This window comes from Mus caroli, unplaced genomic scaffold (genome assembly GCF_978045245.1).
Source record: "Mus caroli unplaced genomic scaffold, Mus_caroli_1 scaffold_4, whole genome shotgun sequence".
Lineage (NCBI taxonomy): Eukaryota > Metazoa > Chordata > Mammalia > Rodentia > Muridae > Mus > Mus caroli.
The window spans coordinates 67,534,339-67,558,752 of record NW_028227259.1 but is presented as its reverse complement, the minus strand read 5'-3'; the positions used below and the strand labels follow the sequence as shown (position 1 = coordinate 67,558,752).

Below are 24,414 nucleotides of genomic sequence, written 5' to 3'. Positions count from 1 at the left end.
TGTTTCCAGGACTATGCTGGGAGGTTTCCTCTGTTCCCAGTTGCCAAAAAATAATAAGTTGGCAGAATTCAAATAATCCCCCACTATTTTTCTTGCTCACAGAAGCACTTTCTAGGAGAAGTTCTGATTCTTATTGATTTTCAAATAAAATGTTCGCATTTATCTTAAAACTTTTCAAGAGCAGACATGGTAGGGCATTACGAAGGCTTGCAGCAAGCAGGACAAGAACAGGGCAGATGAGTACACTGCGGCGAGTCTCATTATGTCCCGGTGTTTTGATGTTGCTCACTTTGAAGAGTCAAACTCGCATAAGATAGGTTCATTGGCTTTCATTTCTCTTCCCCGTCACACTTTCTGGTGGAAGTGGTAGTGTAATGAGCAGTAAACAGAGGCAAACCAAGGATGAAGGACCTTTCCTTGGGAATTATAGGACAAGCCCTCCTCAACTCTGCAGTGTGTCTCCACTGTGTTTATGTCTCTATTACAAAGGAAGAGTATTGACACAGTTGCAATGAATGAATGAAATGTCCTTGTTTTCAAACTCTGGGCACTTTACTTTCTTCTTATTGACTCCTTCATAAAAATTTAATCAATATCCCTAATAAGGTTTAGGACATATGACTATTTAAGTTTTGAGCTGGCAGAGGTCAAATTGTCTTGCCCAGAATGCTCTCAAGTGATTCTCTCACTTCACCCTCCCAAGTACTGGGCCTATGGGTGCTCACCACTGCATCTGGCTCATTTAGTGTGTGCGTGTGTGGGGGGGGGGGGCATGTAGCACATGTAGCAGCCAGAGGTCAATGTTAAGCATCTTTCTCTTTTGCTTCCACCATAATTATTTTAGGCAGTATCTCTCATTGAACCAGAGCTTATGAACCGGCGTGACTGGTTCCTGGTAACCTCTAAGGATCTGCCTGTTTCCAACCCCCAGTCTTTAGGGTTACAGATGTGTGCCACCATGTCTGTTATTTTTAAGTGTGCTGGGGACTCAAAGTCAGGTCCTCGTGCTCATGTGGCAGGCAGTTCAATGACTGAGTCGTCTCCCTAGACCTCTGGCTCAACATTTGTAGTAACTCTTAACAAATACGTGCATCTACATATACCAGGCACAGGGCTAAATATTTTTACATGGAACTCCTTGTTTTCTTTTCTTTTTTTTTTTTTTTTTTGGTTTTTTGAGACAGGGTTTCTCTGTATAGCCCTGGCTGTCCTGGAACTCACTCTGTAGACCAGGCTGGCCTCGAACTCAGAAATCTGCCTGCCTTTGCCTCCCGAGTGCTGGGGTTAAAGGCATGCGCCACCACCCCGGCTCCATGGAGCTCATTTTTAATGGATTCAATACTCAACTAATCTACTGGGAATGTAGTTCAGTGGTAGAACAAGTGTTTGGCAGGTATAAAGCTCTAGGTTTGATCTTGAGTAGCTGCTGGCCCATGAGCGGATGGGAACTCTACCTTGATCTCCTATTTTGCCAAGAGTGCTGGGATTGCTGACAAGCACCACCATGCCAGGCTTTGGCACAAGTTCAGGGACTCAGAACTGGGGCTGTCAGTCTTGTTTGGTTACACTTTCACCTACTGAGTCATCTCCTTAGCTCTATTTTTAGTTTCTTGAGAAACCACCTCACAACCACTTTGGAGTGGTTGCACCGGTTTATACTCCTGCTGGGAGTGCGTAAGGATTCCTCTCTCACGGTGTCCTCCCAGCACTTGTTATCATTCGTTCTCTTGATGGAGGGCAAGCCACTCTGACTGCGCTAAGATAGAATCTCAACATAGTTTAACCTGTATTTTCTGATGGCTGGTGGTGTTGAACATAAATGTTTATTGGTCATTAGGTATTCTTCTGTTTTAGAACTCTTTGTCAAATACATTTACCTGTTTATTGGTTAGATTTGTGTGTGTGTGTGTGTGTGTGTGTGTGTGTGAGAGAGAGAGAGAGAGAGAGAGAGAGAGAGAGAGAGAGAGAGACAGACAGAGTTTAGTTTCTTCAGTTCTTTACAGATTCTGTATATTTATCCTCATGTTAAATGCATAATGACAAAGCTGCTTCTTTTCTGCAGGCTGTCTGTTTATTCTGCTATGCAGGAACTTTTCAACATCATGCAGCCAGGATATCATGTGGCTGGGTTCTAGTGAGGGTCCTCTAGATACAGATGTCTAGTTCCCCTGAATATTCATGGGGCAGAAAGGAAGCAAGTTATCTGGTTTTATAAAGCACAATTCCTATTCTTTAGAATTTCACTTTCATGAATTAATTACCCCACAGACTCCACCTCCAAATATCATCATATAGAGACTTGAGTTCACTAGATGAGTTTTAAGAGGATACAAACAGCACATTGAGTTGGTTATTTAATTTTACAAGACAGTGCCAAATAGTTTCCCCAAAAGATTATATTAGCACTGTTCCTAGTAGCAAAAATACTATATACTGGGCTTTCACTGAGTATCATGAAGCTGCACATAGAATACATAGACTCTTTTTTTTTTTTTTTTTTTTTGGTTTTTCGAGACAGGGTTTCTCTGTATAGCTCTGGCTGTCCTGGAACTCACTCTGTAGACCAGGCGGGCCTCGAACTCAGAAATCCACCTGCCTCTGCCTCCGAGTGCTGGGATTAAAGGCGTGCGCCACCACGCCCGGCTTTACATAGACTCTTATATAATCCATATGTTCTTTACAAAGTTTACTGACAGCTTGCTAATTGAAAGATAACTAAAGCATTAGGGAAATAAGACTAAGAGTAGTTATCTGGCAAGCAGTGGGGAAAATGTCTGGTTGTGGGGAAATTTTTGTTTGTTTGTTTGTTTGTTTCATCTTGGACGAAGTGAGGGGGAAGACCTTATCGAGAGTTTATACATATCTGCCATAATTTGGATACTGAGGTCTATTGTGTGCAAGGTATAAAAATCTCAGTGCAAGAAATGAACTGAAGGCATTTTGGATCAATGGTGCCATTAGACACACAGCAGAGGGAAATACCAATATTCTGTGGAGGAAGAAAAAAAACTTCAAACCAGTTCTCAAATAACTCCCAAAGAAAATAAGCTATTAACCAAAACATTATAAAACACATGAAGACTCAACAGACGAGAATCAACAGAAACAGCAGACAGCAGAACCTGATCTTGAAAGAATATTATATTACATTTGTTAATAATTAAAGCAATATACATAAATACTTAATTGTTTCAGTAGATAAGAGGAACCTTCAAAATTATAAATAATAGAAGCATATGTTTGGATCTTTATTTCATATCGCATATGGAGCTAACTCAAAACACATTTAAAAGCATTGTAAGATCCAAGACTGTCAAACTGTTATAAGAAAAGATTCTTGATTTGTTGGTCCCTACCATGACTTCCAGAAATGTCATCAAAAGCAGAAGGAACAAAGATTTTAAGATAGACAAACAGAATTGCATCAGACTAAAAAAAAAATAAATAAATCTAAGCAACAATCAACACAGCTGTGGACAAGAGAAGATATTTTTAGGACACAGTGTAACAGCTATAGTCACCAATTTGACTACCACATTGTAACCACAATTAAGAGGTAACTTTCCATCTTCCCCAAAAGTTCTCTCTTGCTCCAACCCATAAGAACCCTTCCACTGCCAAATATTGTGCATTTTCCTAAATCTCATATAAACGGAACCATGTGATGCACAGCCACCTGTGTGGCTTATTCGACTGCACAAAAACACCATTGTGATCAGTCCATGTTGTTTCTTATAGTTCCTTCTGTTTGTCCTGAGTGCTATTCCATCATATGCCAGAGGTTGTTTTTAGATTCACTATTTGCTGGAAATGTGGATTGTTTTCAGTTCTTGGCTCTTACAACACTGGAAAGCTACCATAAAACTCATGTGCAGGTAAAATAGAAGCATCTGATCGTGCGGATGTTTTTATTTGTGTGTGTAAATTCCTAGGAGTGAGGTTTGGCGACCATATGGTAAGTATATATTTAACTTATAAGAACATGAAATCTGTTCCCCAATGGAGTTGTGCTGTTTTGCATTCCTATCAGGAATGTATGATGTAACACTTCAAAGCATCATTAGTTTGAACTGCTAAAAATGGAAACAAACCAAATGTTCACTGTCAGAAAATAGATAAATTATATAATAAATTCATTCATAAGACCCAACAATTTAACTACAGTTGTGCAAAGCCAACATGACCACAACATATTAAGGAAAAGGAGTAAGCCACAGAAGAACACATATGGTAATGCTATGCATTTGTGGGCTTCTAAAATGTGCTGAGATGCAGGGGGCTGCTGAGAACGCTTCAAAGGTGCTGGCAACAGCCCACTTCTTAATACTGGGATAGGAATACTAATATTTGCCTATTTTCATTCTCCCTGCCCCCAGATAGGGTTTCTCTGGGTAGCCCTGGCTGTCCTGGAATTCACTCTGCAGACCAGGGTGGCCTTGAACTCAGAGATCTGCTTGTCTCTGCCTCGTGAGTGCTGGGACTAAAGGTGCATGACACCACTGTCTGGTGTTATTTCCACTCTTCAATGTGCACAAAGCATCTTGTACAAGCATATGTGTGATCTGTTCTTACAGTAAAAGTTAAGGAAGGAAAATATAGTTCTTTAGGGTTGTCCTTCGCTTCTCTTTGAAAAGGAGAGAATAATTGGCCTGCCCCTTTCTCCAACTCTGTTTTCCTAACTCTATTTAGTATTCAGCATACCTCCTCAGGGAAGGTGCCAACTTGGTACTGAAGTCATTCTGGGATGCATTTGCATCTCTCAGGGTGGGCAGGTAGAGGTCTGACTCCAGGAATATTAATGGAAGTAGTTAAATTCACAAAGCCCTGGTTATGGAGGTGGGAATACGGCCCGCCCAAGGCCTAAAGCTGTTGGGAAGAAGGATTTATTTTTAAAAATTATACCAAGAAAGGCTGTGTCCTCTACTTATTCCTTTTCCAATAGAATTATTCAAAATTGAGGTTTAAAAACCACATAAAACAACCAGATAGTCAAATATAGAGGGCATTCCATCCATTCTGGAAAGCTGGGCTGGCCACTTAATTGAATAAGACTGCAATGTTGACAGCAAAATTGTCTCCCTCTCCTTTCTAGGTCATGTCATAGCAATATAAATTCAGGATGTCGAAAATCTCGCAAGATCAAAGTGCCAGTGAGCGAGATGGAGAGGTGGCAGGAAACACAGGCTTCGTGTGTTTTAGTAATATTGAGAGAATCCTGAGAGCATTCTGTCAGTGTGTGCATGGCCCTCCACCTCCTTTGATTATTGCTACTAAACAAAATAATCTTTTTAAAGATTTATGTATTTGTTTTATGTATATGAGTACACTGTAGCTGTCTTCAGACACACCTGAAGAGGGCATCAGATCCCATTCCAGATGATTGTGAGCCACCATGTGGTTACTGGGAATTGAACTCAGGACTTCTAAAAGAGCACTCAGTGCTCTGTTACAGTTATGAACTCTTTACAATTTTTACTATAAAATATTTATAACATCATAAGATCTATTTGAATAAAATTCTGTTCCCCCAAGGAAAACTTTTATTAACAATTCAATTTTGAAATTTCTTCACCATTAGAAATTACATGTGAGTTATTTGAGAAATACTTTTAAATACAGAGGGCTAGGACATGAGCGTTTACATGATTAAACGACAGTACAAATCACTAGTAATCAGACGCTTATGGAATTACTATTAAAATATAGACTCCGTTAATTAAAACTGTTTTAAATATTAGTCACTAGTTTGGCTTCCTTTTAAGCCTGAGCCAAGGTTTTGAAGTAAGAGTAACTACTTTAAAAGTGGAGCGCAGTTATCCGTGGCGCTCAGAGATCCTAAACTACACGGTAGAGAGGAGGCGAAGGAGCCACAGAGGGGTAGGATTGGCATGTCAGTTATTTCGCATCTAAAAAAAAAGTTGACGCTGTCTGAGTCACTGGAAGACGCATTACCTAGTCCTTGATAGGCCACACTGCTAGACGATTATTCTCAATTACGCAATGAGCTCAGATTTGTTCATATTAATTAGATCACAGGTAAGCCCTAGCCTAGGCAAAGGAGGCATTTAAATTTTATTCATTTTTATTTTGTGTGCATTGGGGTTTAACCTGCATGTCTGTCTATAAGGGTAGAAGATCCCCTGGAACTGAAATTATAGACAATTGCAAGGTGCTGTGTGGGTTTTGATCAGCCTGGCCCCTGTGCATTTATTTTTTTTCTTTAAATCTGGAACACAGGATCACATTTTAAAATCTGAAGGCCAGAAGAGGATATTGGGTGCCCTGGAAGGGGAATTAGAGATGGTTGTGAGCCACCATGTAGATGCTGGGGGCCCTTCAGAAGAGTGGCCAGTGCCCTTAACAGCTGAGCCATCTCCCCTGACCAAAGGCCTGCGTTTTAGACAGTTCATTGTGGTAAGGTAGAAACCCGTGATAGGAAGGAACCGCTCACCCACGGCTGGGAACAAAACAGTCAAGTCTCTTTGTGGTGGATTTGGTTTAACTCTTGTATTATGTTAACTGGGTTCCCAAAATTGCACGAGATTCCTCGCAGGTAAGACACTGAGGGTCCCTGGCTCTCGTTGGCTTTGATTGGTAAATAAAGTTGTCTGAGGTCAATGACTGGGCAGGGAGACAGAGGAAGGACTTTAGGACTTTTGGGCTAGGGGACTGGGAGAGGAAGGAGGATTTAGAATCACCAGGTCGGGAAAGATCCAGGCTTGAGAGCTGCAGAAGAGAGAGCACACCCATCATGTAAGAGCGGGGAAGAGCAGCCCCAGGGGACCCTGATTGGGTCTATGGTAGCAAAGATGGAATATAGATTTTAGTAAGTAATAACTCGGGAGTATTGGAGGGGAGGCGTTAGCAAGGTGGAAGTTTGAGAGTTTTTGAGCTGTTTAGGGCATATTAAAATAGAAGGCTGTGTTTATGTGTCTTCCATTCAGGAACTCAGAACACTGGGGCAGGTAGGGAGGAACTTGCGCCATGCCGCCCAGTGATTTGAGTAGAGGATAATCGCCTATGGCAACATCTCTTTGTCTACTTGCTCTCACTCTTTCTGGCAAGTCCATTCCTTCATTCGAGCCTACTCTTTTGGGAATTCCAGCAAATACTGAAGATCCACTGAGACGCCAGCCTTGTGGACTGAACAACTGCTGGATTCTTAGACTCCCCATCAGTAAACAGACACTGTTGGTCTAGCTGGACTGCAGCCTATAAGCTACTCTAATAATCATACATATCCATATATGTACACATACATATACACACATGTATACAAATTATATATATGTGTGTGTGAATATACATACATACATACATATATGTGTGCACACACACACACATATATATATATGTATATATATATATATATATATATATATATATATATATATATACACATTTCACTTATTCTATCAGTTTGTCTTTCTAGAGACCGCTGACTCTACAGAAGGGGCTTTGACAGAGCAGCAGAGCTGGGAGAGTAGAAAGCAGAGACACAGAGGAGAAAGTACTATGACTATAGAGATCGTGGTATGCATAAGCCAAGGCGCACAGGCAGCTACCAGGAGTTAGGAGAGAATCAAGAAGACTCTTCTAGATTCCCTAACGCTTAGACACTTCAGGATTTCTAACTACTGACATTAACATTGAACTTCTGGCCACCCATTCTTCTTCCGAATGACCAAGGTTGTGGTACTCCTTTCTAGCAGACTTAGGAAACAGACACAGAAAGGCTGTCCAGGTTTTGGTATCTTTTCTTCAGATCCATGCAATTGACTTTTTGAACATAGATCGATTCAGGCAAACCTAAGATTTATCTGTTAATTTTTCCCCAGCGGCTGGAGAGATTGGCCGGTGGTTAAGCGTACTTACTGTTCTTGCAGAGGACCCAAGTTCAGTTCCCAGTGCCCATGTCAGGGTGCTCTAACTCCAGTTCCAAGGGTTCCCACACATTCTTCTGGCCCCCACAGATGCACACGTGACATATATCACACACACACATACATGCAGGCGCACGCACACTTGATGCACACACACACACACACACACACACACACACACACACACACACACAAATCCTTTGAAAATTTCCAGAAGGGATGGCTACTGTTTCTAATCACTTCTCTACATGGGTATTTGTTCTCTGAAAACTAACACGGAATGTTGACAAGTTTAAAAAAAGAAATGCTTAAAGGGAAACAAAGCCTTGTCAAGGACTAGCCATCCTCTGCCGAGGAACTATGAAGAGCTTACTCTGTGTTTATTCAAATGTCAAAAACTCAGGAATCCGCAGCTAGCTAACGAGAGTTTTGTCTTGTTTCTCTGCAGAAAGAACCCGTGAGCTCTCCTGTCTGGAAGTGTGTTTCCTGCCTAACTTCACCTCTCCGCTTTCTTCCTTCAATTTTTCTTCTGTGGCTTTTCTGCAACCGGCAGAGGAAACACAGACTATTATGGGAATTTCTCCAAATCACTCCAGTTTCCAAAGTTTCGCTGAGATTTGCCGAGGCATCACAAGTAGATTGCCGATGTGTTCCTTGTGTTTGGTTTGTGAATCCAAAGGAGTCATGGATTTCACTTCTCAGGAACAAATATCAAAAGGTAAACACAAAGGAATAGACTGACATTTACCAAGTCTAAATTAAGTTGTTCTTGGGGGTGGGGGAAAGCAACCATTCCAGTACTGGAGAGCTAGCTCAGTGGGTAAAGTGCTTTTTGCCTTACAGTGTAAAGAACTGAGTTCGAACTCTAGAACCCATATAAACACTGGGCCCTGAGGCTGGAGGGATGGCTCAGCATCTCTTTCAGAGGACCAGCATCCACGTGGAGCAGCTCACACCTAGCTGTTACTCTAGTGCTGGGGAATTCCACACACTCTTCTGGCCTCTGCAGGCACTGGACTGGTGTGTACATGCATGCACACAGATGTACAATAAATATCAAATAAATATTAAAGAAAAGAAAAACCTGACATGCTGGAGAGCCTACTTGTAATCCCAGAGGTGCCAAGTGGGAAGCAGAGACAGGCAGGTCTCTGGAAGCTCACTGGACATACGGCATATGCTACTTAGTGGAGCTCTAGGCCAATGACCGACCCTGTTTCAAACAGAAGTCAAATGGCACCCGAGGAAAGACACCCAAGGTTGTCTCCTGACCTTCAAATGCCTGTGCTTGCCGGAGTACCGCGCATCCTTCCCCCCAAGCATTCTGGTTTAACCTCTGGTGACACTGGGGACACAGTGGTGTGGCTTCTAATGAGTGATTTCACAGGGCTTTGTAAACTTGATGAATTTTAGTTTAACCTATTGAAAACAAAATACTCCTTCATAAAATCTATCCAAATGCCAGTGTAATTCACATGTATTTGCTAGCTAAAAGGTCAGCTGTGTGTTCTTTCCAGATAGTGATTGTTTAGAATAAAATTAAAAAACAAACAAACATGACACTTCTAAGTAAATGCTTAACAGTCACCCACCGGGTATGAGCTGTCTTCTGTCTGTCTCTCCAGTGGGCCTCTTGAGGGCAAGACCTTTGTCTTCTTTTCCTACCATATGCCCCTTTCAGCATCTCGCCTGTTGTAAATCACAAGAGACGCTCAATAAATACTTGTGGAATGAAGGAAGGAACGAACAAAAGAATAACTGTATATTCTCTGCAGTGCTTAATGGGGCATTGTATATGATCATAGTTATCTTCGACTATCAAATTGACATATATCTAGTCACATGGGAAGACGGAATCTCAGCCCAACAATTGCCCAGATAAGATTGGCCTGTAGCCATGTCCGTGAGGCGTTTTCTTAATTACTAGTTGATGTGTTGGGCCTAGCTCACTGTGGGTGGTACAGTCCCTACTTGGGAGGCCTGAGCTATGTAAGAAGGGCAACTGAGCAAGCCAGAGTCATCCAGCCAGTCAACAATATTCCTCCACACTCTGTTTTAGTCCCTGCTTTATGCTCCAGCCCTGGCATCCCCCAGTGATAGACTGTATCCTTGTAAGCTAAATAAACTCAAGTTGCTTTTGGTCATAGTCATGCCCACATTCAAAAGCAATAGAAAGCAAAGAAGAACATATGTATTATGAGATTCTCATATGTGACATAGCTAATTGAACTGAATCAAATGGATCACTGAGAAACCAGGCAGTTCATTCACAAATTGTGGAATATGCTGGTAGCCTCAAGCCTCAATATCATCATCATCACTACCACCATCTTCATCACCACCACCATCACTACCACCGTCACACTCATCCTTTATTTAGCAGAGGTGCTCCTGTATCTGAACTTTTTTTTTCATTCTTTGAGATTCCTTGGCATTGCTTTGGACAAAATTGTTATTCCTGTAGTTTTATAACCATCTTTAGATTTTGCCCCGAATCTACAGAAAACGAGTTGGGGCAGTGCCTCTGTGATGATGGAAGGCTAGGAAGCATTTTAAAAGCAGGTGGTTGGCAGCCATCACTGCTCTGCCGCCTCAGACATATGTGAATAGGGCTTTGAAATATGACCGTCATCCTGGCCATGTAACAAATCACCCCACCAGCAGTGGCTTGAAACACAACAATCCCCCTCCCTTCTTAACTAAAGATTTATTTAGTTCTATTGTGTGTGTGTCTCTGTGTGTGTGTGATTGCTTGTATCTGTGTACCATGTGTCTGCAGTGGCCTCAGAAGTCCCCTGGGATTAGAGTTGCAGAGGATGTGACCTGTCATGTAGGTGCTGGGAATTGAACAGGGTACTCTGATAGAGCAGTGCGGTCTCTTAACTGCTGAGTCATCTCTTAACTGCTGAGTCATCTCTCCAGACCCCATTTTCTTTAGGCATTTGCCAGTCAGCAGACAGTCAGGTGGTTTCCCTATTTCCATTATTGTGAACTGTGGGGATACGTCTTTGAGAGTCTGAGTTGAGCTGTTTTGGATGCATATGCCAGAAGGTGAGATTGTTGGAGTAAGTGGAGATTAGACCGCTCAGTCTTTGAGGAACTTGTTTACTATTTCCCAAGCTGACTGGGCAGTAGTGTCTATCCCACTATCAGAACAAGGACCCCACATTCCCCCACTCTCAACAGCACTCTTTATTCATCTTCTCCACACGGGGCACCCTGACAGGAGTCAGGTCGATTCTGATCATGGCGCAAACTTGGATTTTTATGATGACAAGTGGATGTTGAACGTGTTTGCCTACGCCCATTGGATGTTTGCATACACCCACAGGACATGGGTCTTTTAACAGATGTAAGAATCTGTTCAGGTTCTGTGTGGGTTTGTTTGCTCTGAGACACGGTTTTCTTATGCTACCCATGATGGCCTCGAACTCCTAGTATCCAGCAATCCTCCTGTCTCAGCCTCTGGAGTAGCTGAGACAGCAGGCATTACCATCATACCTGATATTTGCCCACTTTAAAATCAGGTTGTCTGTTTTTCTCCGTACTCCTCCTTCCTCGATGGGAATTCCTTACATGTCCTGGATATGCCCGTTTATCAGCTATACCCTGTGAATCTTTCCTCCCATCCCATAGGCTGGCTCTTCCCTCTGTGGATGGTGTCTTTTTGTTTTTTGTTTGTTTGTTGTTGTTGTTTGTTTGTTTGTTTGTTTTCGAGACGGGGTTTCTCTGTGTAGCCCTGGCTGTCCTGGAACTCACTTTGTGGACCAGGCTGGCCTCAAACTCAGAAATCCACCTGCCTCTGCCTCCTGAGTGCTGGGATTAAAGGCGTGCACTAGCACGCCCGGCAGATGGTGTCTTTTACGTTGTCTTTCCACTTTCGTTCACATAGGTCTTCCTTGCAGCAAGTTAGCCATAAGGTGGGCCTTTTCACAGTGACTCAAGACTCTGGTCTTTGTGTCCCAAAGGATCAAGTGGAACTACTTCACCTTTTCCTGCTTGGTGATGCCATTTTTTTTTCTTCTTCTGCATTTGACTATCTTAAAATTAGGTCTGGAGTCTTGAGAAAATGACCACAAAATTCAAAGTATTTCAGCAAGGCAAAAAGGTTTGCTTTTACAGAGGCGGGTGTAGCCAGCCTTAATCAAACAAGCAAGTATGCCCTCCAGGAATCTCACTGGGTTTTTATTACTAACTCCAAGGGGTTCTGTGCCTCACTGGGAGTGGCCAGGGCGCTTAGCCTTGCATTCTGCTGCTGGCTAACTTAAAGCAATGCAGCTGAGAACTGCTGATAACTGAGACAGGATGCAGTGTTGAGGTCATACTTTGATCTTAGAAAACTGCTGACTGGGGAGGCATTTTTTTCTTTTTTTTCCTGAAGCCGTACCTTTACAAAGTTCTTTAAAAACAGAGAGCCAATCATGTCTCCTTTAAATCATTGATAGAATAGACCACGTGTTTCATTTATATGCCCACAAGGGGAAACCAGTCTAACTCTCCAGTACTCTATGGGGAGGGAGCTAAATCCCCCTATTTGTGGGAAATCAGTAAAGTTTTGGGGTAACATGGTGTAGACTGAAATGTATCCTCTCAAATTTTAATATGTTGAAGTATTAACCTTCTTCAACACTGAGGCTGTGACATTTGGAATAAGATTGTGGTACATATAGTTTTCTTAAGATGAGATCACTGTCCTGGAACCTAGCTCAGTGTGACTGATGTCCTTTTAAAAGGAGACCTTTGGGCTAGGGAGGTGCTCCTTTTTAAAGTGCTCCCCAACCAAGAAAAAGGACCCAAGTTAGATCCCCAGAACCAGAATGAAAAGCTGTGTGTGTAACATACACTTATAGTCCCTGTAATGGGGAAGTGGAAGAAGGACTCTTGGGACTTGATGATCAGCCAGTTTAGCCAACCAGCAAGCTCCAGATTCCTGCAAAATAACAAAGGTTCATGTCTGCCCCCTACAGGTGTACATGTAGGCACACACATCAGTTTCACTGTATACACACTATGCCAATATGTCGACATAGAGAAACACACACATGGAAAATACCATGTGAGGATGAAGGAAGTGACTAAGGCGGTGTTTCTGTAAGCCAAGGAAAGCAACAATTTTAAAGTTACAAATGTGATAATTATGTCCATAGCTTCTTTTTCTATTTTAAGAGATTTGGGTCTTTGGTTGGTTGCTTGTGATTGTTTTTGTTGTTGTTGTTTTGGCTTGGTTTGGTTTTTGAGGCAAGGCCTTGCACTGTAACCCTGGGTGGTCTGGTACTGTCCTCCATCAGCAGCCCGAGGGTTAGGGACATCATAACTATGTCCAGTGATACTTAGCTCTGAATTATGTTTTCTTATTAGATATCACCACTCTGCAAATAACCCGTTCTCAACCTCTCTGTAGGTCTTGTCATGAGGGGATCAATGGAAGTGAAGGCACGTGACTTGTACTCACCCTGTCAGTATTTTAATATCACCGCCGCTCTTATAGCTGACCCTGTGAAGGAAGACAACACTACTTGCACTCCCAAAACCCGTCCTGGAAAAGCCTCAGCTGTCGATGAAGATCTAGCCAGGAAAAAGTCTCTCAACCACACTTGTAGATTTATGAAAAGTACGAACAATTGCGCTCACATTTTCTTGCGCCTAGAAACGGGTGTAAAATGTAAGTTTGAAAGGAGGTCAGAGGGGATGGGAGAACTTTGGTATCTATACAAAAAATGAAGAAAGAGCTGTGACATTAACCAAATGTCACCGGAAGTTGAGTTGCTGAAGAATCCCGTTGCTGAAACAATGCAACCTGAAAGGGTACTAACCTTTCTATGTGTTTAGTTTTCCTATCAAAATGTATTTTTTATGGGACTCAAGCATAATCGGAGATAGAGGTGGTATGTCTGGGTTGTGAGAGACATGACTTGGGACACTAGAAAGGGACGCTAGAAAGATTCTGTCCTAGGAGAGCTGTAGTATGTCTGGTATCTGTGCTTGATGAACAGCCGACAAACCTCAGAATTCAAAGGTGGGAGGGTTTTTTGAAAGGTAAATATCCATAGAGGATTAAAGTTGGTTTTTAGCCAATTCAACCCATCCTCTCTCAGAGCTGACACAGTCCAGGTCACCGGTTGATTCTGAGGGGAAAGAAGGTCGGATGTATGTAAAGTCTGTTCAAGGCTGATTAAGTTCCTAACACCCTGTTCTGAACCCCACAGTTAATACTTTTTGCTAAGCACTGTGCCCCCACCTCACCAGTAAACTTATTATTAGAAAGCATCTTATGATGCATCCCTTCAGCGAGCGCCTTCTGTATGTCAAGCCGTGTGCTGGGACGGGAGCCCAGAGACAGAGGAACAGAAAACTAGAGAACTCAATCACCTGTAAGCAGTGCCTCCTGGAGCTGCTAGTGCCACGGGGGACTCTTCCCTAGACATTTTGGTGCTCCAAGAATATGGGCGTTTTCCCATTACTTTAGAATGCTTTTCTAAAGCTTAGCCATATTAAAGGTAATTATTTTTTAAAATTATGTTTCCAGCAAACATAGATATAGAAGGTGCAGCCTCCCCAAATGTTCCTTCACACGAGTCTCTGGGGATATTTTCTATCCAAACTGTTTTGTACCAGACTTTACCTGGCAGATCAGGATTTGATCCTTCAACTCCCTGGCCACCCATCCAGCTCAGCAGGGTCCTCTGTCTGCACCAGCCTTCACACAGTTGCCCCACCTCCAGGGCACCGACTGGGCCTTTGTTAATTTGAGGGCATATTTGGGGGGCCATGACCAAGATGATTAATGGCACACAGCTCTGACTCTAGCGCCACTGCCCTGTGGCACTCTTGATGTACAATAAGAACATTGGTATTGGCATCACCTGGAAGTGTAATTAAATGCCAGGGGTTTGAATTGAATGGATCCCTGGGAGCCACTTGGCCAATTTCCTCATTTAGTAGCTTTATTTCATATAGTGGAAAGACATTCAGGTAAGCAAGGGACCCTGTTCCAGTTAAGGCTGCAAATGCCTTCACCATTAAAGGCATGTGCCACAATATTGCCTCTTATCTGAGGTACTATCTCATTGTGTAGAGTGTGTGTGTGCACACGCACACACATGTCTGCCATAGCACAAGAGTAGAGGTCAAAAGACAGAAACCAGGAGTTGGTTCTGTCCTTGCTCCCTGTAAGCTATAAGGATGATAGAACTGTGTGTTGTTGAGTACTTACGCCTGCTAACTAGCTAACTAATCCTTTATTGGTTTATAGTGTTTAATATATATATATTTAATTTTTACAGCTGTCACTTGTTCCATGAAGATCACTTGGTACATTTTAGTGCTATTAGTTTTTATGCTAAGTATCATCTTTATTATCCACAAAATACTTGAAGACCACAGGAGAGTGCGGAGACGGCAGAGTGAGTACTAAGAAAGAAACCCGTTGCAGGGACTGTCTCTGTGAGGGCATCCCTTTGCCCAGGAAGACACATACAAATACCTGCTTGCCCCCTGATTTTCTTTTTAGTTCAGACGGCCACTTATTGTGTACCTACTATGTGTAAATGCTGGTTCTAGATACTCTAAGAAAGTAGCAAGTCAGCTAGCAAGCAGCAGCCTCTGTGGGGCCTGCTGTGCTTCCTGGCTGTGAAGGGAGTTTCCAGGTGGAGGGGGCAGCATGCAGAATAAGAGTGATCAGGACCGCTCTGACTTCCCTCAGTGCCAGACTGTTACCAGGAAGTGTAAGACAAATAAGTCCCTACCCCAAGTTGCCTCCGGTTTTGGTATTTGTCATAGCCCCAGAATGAAACCAGAACAATATGTAAACAGTACTATGATTTTCGTTTTGTGCATGGAAAGGGGAAAAAATGACCAAACTCAGAAAAGTTCATGGTTTTGTCCAAAGCTGCACAACTAACAAAATTACAGTATAAAGACTTGGTATTTTATAGGCATTGAAATCTTTATTTTAAATAAGTGTATGTTATTTGAAGATAATTTTCATAGTTCTATGTTTCTTGAACTATTTTCCTATGTGAATACAATTAAGAAAGAAAGATACAAGGTAGTAAAATGCTTAGAAAGACATGGGTAGTGGGACATTACCCATTACAGTACCCATTACATTACCCAGTACATTAAATTCTTTCAAATACCTATCCAGATGACAAATTTGATGGCTTTCAAAAGTTTTTCTTACAAGTCTAAGCATATAAAGTCATGAAAAAAATCACAGTACTCATGCCATTACACATAATTAATCTGAAATGTTTCCTAGATACTCTACATATCATATCAATGTAGATAAAAGTAGTATTTTATAAATAAGGGTTGATACTTTTCATGAGCAGATGGGCCATAATGATATTTATGGTAGTGGAGAGACCACCACTTTAGAAAGAGTCTGTGGGTTTTTGTTGTCGTTATTGTTTTGTGGTTTGTTTGTTTGTTTTGAGACAGGGACTCAGTATGTAGCTCTGGCTGGCCTGGAACTCACAGAGATATATCTGCCTCTTCCTCCCCGGGGCCGTGCTAAGGTTAAAGACTTGCACCAACAGGCCCTTGTGTTTGTTAATGAGAGAGGACTTAACAGTAAAAGTCCTTCAGTGCCTTGTTGCTCCAGACCCCTTTCAGAACTCCTTGATAATCCTTTAAACTAGAACCAAGAAGACAGCAAGAATGTGATTTTGGAAGGGAGGGGCACTGGGGTCTTACTATGTAGTCCAGGCTGACTTCAATCAGTATCCTACTGCCTCAGCCTCCCAAGTGCTGGGATTAGAGGCATGGACCACCACAGCTAGTCAAAAGTGCTTGTTTGTCATCTAAATGTTTAATTTCTTTTCTTGGAACAGGTCATAAGTACAAATCTACATCTGGTCTCTTAAGAGGGGGTGGCTCTGCCAAGGTTATTCCAGGTGAGTCCGCGGCAGCCTATGGCTAGGACAGGAGATCCCAAAGCTGCTGTATCAGTTCAGAGCAAGCTCAAGATTGGAGTTCATTTTCAGTAGCCTTGGGACTGGAATAAAGGAACTGTGGGCAAATAGAATCCAGCTTAGTATGTCTCATTATCAGGGGACAGTCATGATCAAAGCCACCTCCCTAAATAATGGAAAGTTTTCCTAATTGGCAAGAAGAAACTCCTGTGAGTAGGCAGGGGAGAGAAAGCCATAGGGAACATGCCTGGGGTTTATTTTTAAATGAGACAAGATACCATTATTTCTCAGAATTGCATGAAGTAATTGTAGAGTGGGCAGAGCCTCTGCCGGAGCCTTCACTTCATGGGGTGTCTTTGTATAAAGAGAACTCCTAATAGCCTCAATTAAAAAGCCCCCTGTCCTCTCCGGAGAAGCCGGGAGGGACTAAGGGGATCCTAATTAGAGCAGCTAAGAAGGCCGTGGGCACAGATGCTCTGGCTCCAGCCTCATCTCTTTCTGACTGTGTGGCCTCCTGAATTCCTACTGTCAAGTCACATTATAAAGAGAGACTATGATATGGACAGGGGGATGTCCTTTTCCTTCACTGAAAAGAAATGATTTAAAAAAAACTGGAAATCCAATCTAGGGCCTGGAGTGTATTAGGCAAGCACTCTACACAGCTGAGCTGTGCCCATCCCCTCTTTCTAAATTTTGAGACAAGATCTCATTAAATTGCTCTAATTTATAGCTGAGATGGTCCTCATACTTGTGATCCTCCTGCCTCAGCCTCCTGAGTACCTGGGCTTAAAGGTTTGTTACAAGGTCTGGCTTCTGTTTAGTTTCCATTTTAATCTCCTCCAGTCTCTCTTTCTTTTTCCCTCTCCCCCACACCCTCCTGTGTGTGTGTGTGTGTGTGTGTGTGTGTGTGTGTGTGTGTGTGAGAGAGAGAGAGAGAGAGAGAGAGAGAGAGAGAGAGAGAGAGAGAGAGAGAGAGAAGGACTTACTACATAGCCTAGGCTGGCCCTCAAGAATTATAGTTCTCCTGCTTCAGGCCCCCAAGTGGTAGGATTATGCTCATATGCCTGTCAAGAAGGAATATTTTGGACTCCTTAAAAAGCCACAGAATTGAGTGAGGTTTACTGATATTCTTTGTCTCGAGTGGGTGGACAGCTCCTCTGCACTTGTGAGAAGATACAAAAGGAGGCTTCAGGTCTGATGTGTAAACTCTTTTTTTAAAACGACAGGAAACTGGACAATGCTCTGTCTTCTACTGCAGGGCAACAGCAGCCACCTAGAGACCCAGCCAGCCTTTCCCCGGGGGATCATGTGCCTAAGGCTTTTGTTAGCTACTGAAACAAGCAGTCACCCAGACCCTTAGTCTGGGAAAAATTAGACTGTGTGCACCTAAGGACCTAAATTTAAATAATCCAGACTTCCTAGTTGGTATTAGCAAGTTATTAAGCCATGTTTGTTTAGTTAGCATTAGTTAAACAATATTTAGTGTCAGCTATATATGAATCAAGTTAATAGAAATTTTGTGGTTCATGAAAATTTTGCTTAATTAATAACATATTTAAAAAAACAACCCACAGTGTGGTTTTAAGGAGAAAAACCGATTCCTAAAGGGAGGTAGTGATGATTTGTCTGTCTGTCTGTCTTTCTGTTTGCTTATCTAGTATACCTGCTCTACCCCAGGAATGGTTTAACCCAGCTCTGCAGAGTTTTGTAGCTGCCTGAGGAAGCTTGGCCATTTCTGTTTCCTGGCCATAATTTTGAACACAGCAGTCTTGTCTGAGAACAAGTCAGTTGTTCCCTTGTCACCTCATATAATTGGAGAAGTCACAAATTTTAAGTCCCGGCTAGCCACAAGATGAGCCTCACAAGTTATATTTATGAGCCCGTGGCTTTCCTGCATCCAAAAAAGCCTGTCTCGGGCCTGCCTTCCCTCAATGGCTCTCAATAAAAGGCCCCTGGCTTTACTACCAGGCATATCGTTTTAATGTTCGGTGCAGAGCCAGGGTGATGACCTTTTTAAAAAGACCAACAATCCTTTTGAAGCTTAACATCTTCACAAGGAGAAGAGGTGGATTCCTTTTTATTTATATTCCTCTAACCTAACCGCACCACCCCACCGCCACCCCCATTCTAAGTTGCTCTTTCTGAGAGAAGTGGAAAGAAAATCACGTCTCCCCTGAGCGCTGTTTTTAAGGCCGCTCTTTGTAATGATGGATTACAGGCAGCAGGGAGAGGTAAGGGAGAAAAGCCTGCCAGTCTGAATCTCTGGTAATGCTGCAGCATGAGATATAGAAAGGGAATGGAAAAAGCAAATGCCGGTGCGCCGCATTCAACAGTCAGGTGTGGGTGCTAGCCACGCACTCCAGAGTGGCTCTGTGGCTCATGAACGACAATACTAGTATTGTCACACGGGTGCCCACTGCGTAGGGAGACTCACACGTCCTCAAAACGCCCACCCTCCAACAAAAGAAACAAGGAGAGCTCACCCGGACCCTTCTTGAGCCTGATACATGTTAGAGCCACGTGGAGGAAGTGGGCCTCTGATACTCTCCTTCATGCCCGAGAAACAGGGCGGATCATGTTGTCTGTCTTGGTATTAATTTTCTTACTTTCTTATTCACTCAGTTATCATCGTCACCTGAGTGATGACTTCCTTTTACCCATCCTTGTGTCCCTCACGGTAGCATAGCTTTTGGTAGGCCAGCACAGCTCTAGGGAGAGAGAGGCATAGGAAAGCGGAGGTGAGCAAGACATGAATCCTGCCTGGTGTAATGGCTCACACCTTTAACCTCAGCACTCAGGAGGCAGAGACGAGCTGATCACAGTGAGTCTGAGGCCAGACTGGTCTACATAGTGAGTTCCAGGACAGTCGGGGCCACATAGTAAGATCCAGTCTCAATCAATCAATCAATCAATCAATCAATCAGATCCAGTCTCAATAAATAAATAAAAAAAATAAAAATAAACTTTAAAATAAAAAACTTAATCTTAAGAGTGGGAAAGATGAAAATGAACATGCAGAGTAGCAAGGACTCTGAATCACTGAGCCATCTCTCCAGCCACTGCCTTCTGTGTTCTCAGAGATAAATGGGAGACATCCACTTGCGTGCTGGGCAGCCTTTGTGGAATCCTGCATTAGGTCTCTGATAGCAGTGTTTCCACTCGCTCCAGCTGCCGAGCGGGAGAAGGTGTCATTCCAATATCTTGCCCAATGGTGAAACCATCCCAACCGAAAGCTCTCCGTCTTTAACTCTCTGTACTGAACACTGCGGTACTACCTGCCAAGGATCCCAGCAAACACAGGTGCCATAGCCATGGTGCTTCCTGCACAGGGCCCCAGCAGGTACAGAGAATCTGCTCCAGGCTGTCTTAGGATAAGGGAAACCCCTGTTGAATCAAGTCCTGGTATCTGTGCTGTTCTTTGACACACATCAATTTACTTAATTACTTTAATTTTTTCTGCTAACGAGAAAATGGAATCTAAGAGAGTTTAAGTAACTGGTTTACTGGTCAAAGCCACTGAAGGCACACAAAGCAAAGACAATGGGATTTTGTGATACTTGGTTGAAGTTACTGATTCATAGGTAGTTTCTAGAGTCAGGGTTCATTCAATCAATTCTGCGCAAACAGTGTAGTCTGAAGCACAGTTTTCAACGGGAACGAGGACCTGGGGATCAGGCTGGCTCATATCAAAACTCTTCTTGCTTTTTACATCTAACCCTGGAAATGGAGATGAAACCTGCTCCCTCTAAAACGCTGTAGCAGCTTCTGTGACCCAGTGAGTTCTCCGAAGAGACAGGTTAGCACTGGTGGAGAGCATTTTCTTTCCTGCAGTTAATGTGGGCGGGTCCTAAGGTAATGCATAGAAGAGAAAATTGACTTTTATTGTGAAAGAGGCTTAGCGAATGTCAAAAGTGGGCGGATGGCCCAATTCATAGTTATTTATTCCCCAAATAAAACCAATGGCAATGTAAAGTTATAGTTGCCAACATGTCTATGACCAGGGTAATAAAGACTATGCAGGGTTCAATTTCCTGCAGAAGAGAAGATACATGACTGGTGCCAGATGTTTTGCAACTAAGCAAGATAACATGAAATCCTAATTTTTACTTGCTTAACTATTACCCATAATACTGATGACTCTTAAAATGCAGGTTGGGTTCATAAAACAGGGAAGGTTATAGCTATCTGCTTGGTTATAGACTAGCTAAAAATGCAAAGGATGGCTCTTTCTTGGCAGGAAGGAACTCATAAGTGTGAAGAGTCCACGGCTGGAATGGAATGATTTATTCTAGGCATTCACTGAATGTCTTTATGTGACAGCCATTTGTACTAGCTCTGAAAGAAAGGGACGGCAGAAAATATGCTTCGGACGTGTCCTCCATCTTTGCCCAGATGGTCCCTGCCTGAACCCTCTGCCTCCGTTGCTACCCACTGTGTGCATCCCCTTTCTATCTAACCCTGACTTTGTCTTATGATCTGGGCTTAACCAACACTTTCCAAGACAAATCAATCATTACAACAAAATTAAGTCAGTCGGTTGTTTGCAAGTAGGAGGACCTGAATTCCTGAATTCAAGAATAGCCAGAACCTTTTTTTTTTTAAGTCAGCAGTGGTGGCAAAGACAGGTAGATCTCGGGCTCACTGGTCAGGGAGCCTAACTTACTTGGGTGAGCCCCAAGGCCAGTGAGAGACCCCATTTCAAAACAGCAGCACAAGGAGGACAGGGCCTGAGAAGAAATGTCACCTCTGGTTTCTACATGTATACACACATGTTCACTTGTGCATGCACATCTATGCACCTGTACACATACACAAGCACCCACCCCAAACTCATTTCATGTAGAATATGAACATATATACATGTACCATATATATACATATATATATATATACACACATACATATCTATCTCTATATAGATATGTATGTGTGTGTATGTATATGTATACATATATTAAACAAGTAGTAGTTTGGAGACAAGAACATAAAATAATTGGTGGGGAAAACAGGCTTTCCAAACATGAGGTGTAGATATTATCCCCTGTGGGAGACAAACTGATCTTGGACTGAAAACCCACCAGGATTAAAGTGATGTGAAAACCCCTGGCAGGTTACACGGAGGGAACACAAAATTACCTTGGAAGGAAGAAATGAGGTTAGAGCCCAGATGTCCTAGATGCAAAGGACCTTTGAACAGTGATAGAAATCTCTTTGAAAAGAAGTTGGAAGCATTGCATGCAGGGCAGCCTGGACATGGTCACAGGCAGTGTGATAGGCTTTATTCTACTGCTGGAAATCCGTCCTGTTTGTGAGATTCAGCCAGGCTGAAATCCACACTGGGGTTCTTTTTAATTTTTAAAAGCTCTTTGGAGCTTCCTGAAAAATGTCAAATGTTTGGGAGAGAGAATTGACAAATTCTTGAAAAGACATTTGTGATGTTTTCAAACATTCCTGACAGCCCTTGTTGCCTTTATGAGCATTGGTGAATTCATAGTATTTGAAAGAAACTCTATTTTCCAGTGTAGTGTGATAGGAAACAATTCCACTTGTCTTAGCTATGCTGAAGAAGGAATTACAATGGCATACACGTGACTTCAGGTGTTTTTTAAATCAAGTCTTAGAAGCTTTGCCATTAGCATATGAGTTGCCTGTCTTTGGATCCCAGGAGAAACCAAAGATATTGTAACACTAGAGAATATTCCAGACCAGCCATTATTTTGACAGGTAATAGCTTTTGATACTACATTATGGTTATTCTCTGCTGTAAAACATCCACAAACTGAATCCACGAGCTGACGATGAGCAGCTGGCTCTCCAGTCAGAAGAACTTTACTAATTCTCCTTGATATTTATTTCAGTTTATGAGTAGGCTCCTTTGATATAACCTTTAAGAGCGGTCTTCAAATCTCAAATTGCAGAAGGCCGCCCAAGATGTCTAAGGGTTGTCTAAGCAATTATTTGCACAGAAAATTTATTCTGAAAGCTTTCATGTAACCCAAGTCAATTTGGAAGTCTAGAACATCCAGGATCCCAGGCTCCTGGGAAGGGTGATTCAAATCTAATAGATCTTAGACAGAACCCAAGAATTTGTAATCATTGCCTCTGGTGAAGTTCAGGCTGACACACTATTGGTCACTATATTAGTTTCTGTGGTGTAACCAATTATCCCAAACAGTGGCTTAACACAATACATGTGAGTTATCTCTGCTTCTGTGAGTTGGAAGTTTGAGCACTCCTTAGCTGAGGATGGCTTAGCTCAGAGACAACCAATGCTAAAATAAAATGTTGATCATGCTGCATTCTTATCCAAAAACCCTGCTTCCATATTCATGCCTGGCAGAATTTACTTCATATTGAGGACCTTGGCTTCTTGCTGGCTGTATACCAAAGGCCAGTCACAGCTCCTTCATGGCACCTACAGCCCCACATGACTGCTGCTTTGAGGCAGCTAGAGTCTCTCTGATCTTGGGGAAGACCTGATTTCTCTTTAGAGAGCTTTATTAGTAAGTCAGGATCAGATCCACTCAAAATAATCTCCCTTTCCATCAGCTCAGAGTTAAGCAATCTGGGATGCTGATTACATCTGTAAAATACCTTCATCTTTATCCAGTAATAGAAGCTAATCTCGGTGGCTGGGAACTTTGATGTGAGACTGGGCTGACAGAAGGGGTACCCTAGAGGTGGCTGGTATTTACTGACCATGAAATGAAAATCAAAGGATGTTCAGGGCCTAAGTACAAGGGTTCTGTGAGGAAGTAATGGGGACATGGGGGCTCCAGGCCCAAGCAGAGACTCTGTTTCAGGTCTCATTTGTTCCTCTTGGTTGAGAAAGTTTTGCTATCTTCTCCTTTGGAGGGTTAAACATGAAACAAATGTTACCTTTAATGACGACTTTAGCGGGGGCTTCAGGTCGCAGTCTCAGGAAACTGAAAAATGAAGGCACAGACACAGGGTTGAGTGAAGCAGGTTAAAAGTATTAGAGCCATTGGAAGGAAATCGAATGAATGATAGAAACTGCCCAAACCTTTTTTTAGACAAAGGGCAGGTTGTCTTCCAAAACATCCATATTGCAAGTTCCTTTTGCCTTGCTATTGACTGACACAGCTCTCTGTCTTGAACTGTAGAGTCCACTCAACGGTTACCCTTAGTGCGGGTCATGGAAGTGCTCCCCGCAATACCAGAGCTTGAAGTCGCTTCTGCTGTGTACCAGCAAGATCAATATACACCGTGAGTGATGCTCAACCCTATTGACTATTCGACTTGTGCATTAGAAACCTGGATGGATTCAGAGGTCTTCGGTTGACCCTCATCAGCGTTTCTGTTTGGGTGGAGGACACAGACATGATAAACTTGAGAAGCCAGCCCATTGGAATTGGGTGACAAGAGCTAAAGAACCTATTTTCTTCAAGATTTAGGAAGGATCAGCAGACTAATCGCTCAGTCTGTTAGACTAATCTCTCGGTCTGTTCAGCTGTCCCTGAAATGTCAGCTCATCCCTTGGCACCCCTTGTCTTGGAGTTGAGCTGTAAGTCAGAGCAGGAGAAAAGGGAGCATGGGATTTGCTTAGTTGAGCCCATCTACCTGGTCACTGAAGTAAAACTGTAAATTTAGTATTA

General features: G+C 42.7%; 1 protein-coding gene across 1 annotated transcript in view; it reads left to right on the top strand.

Moving 5' to 3' along the window:
- Tmem156 (transmembrane protein 156) overlaps positions 1-24,098 on the top strand; it is a 36,384-nt gene extending 12,286 nt beyond the window's left edge. Inside the window, exons 5-9 of the mRNA XM_029478082.2 lie at positions 8,332-8,601; positions 13,285-13,545; positions 15,167-15,286; positions 16,718-16,780; positions 23,923-24,098. Of these exons, the coding sequence (XP_029333942.1) occupies positions 8,332-8,601; positions 13,285-13,545; positions 15,167-15,286; positions 16,718-16,780; positions 23,923-24,029 (821 nt within the window). The 3' untranslated portion in view covers positions 24,030-24,098. The remainder of the gene's footprint in view (positions 1-8,331; positions 8,602-13,284; positions 13,546-15,166; positions 15,287-16,717; positions 16,781-23,922) is intronic.
- The last annotated feature ends 316 nt before the right edge of the window (positions 24,099-24,414 follow it).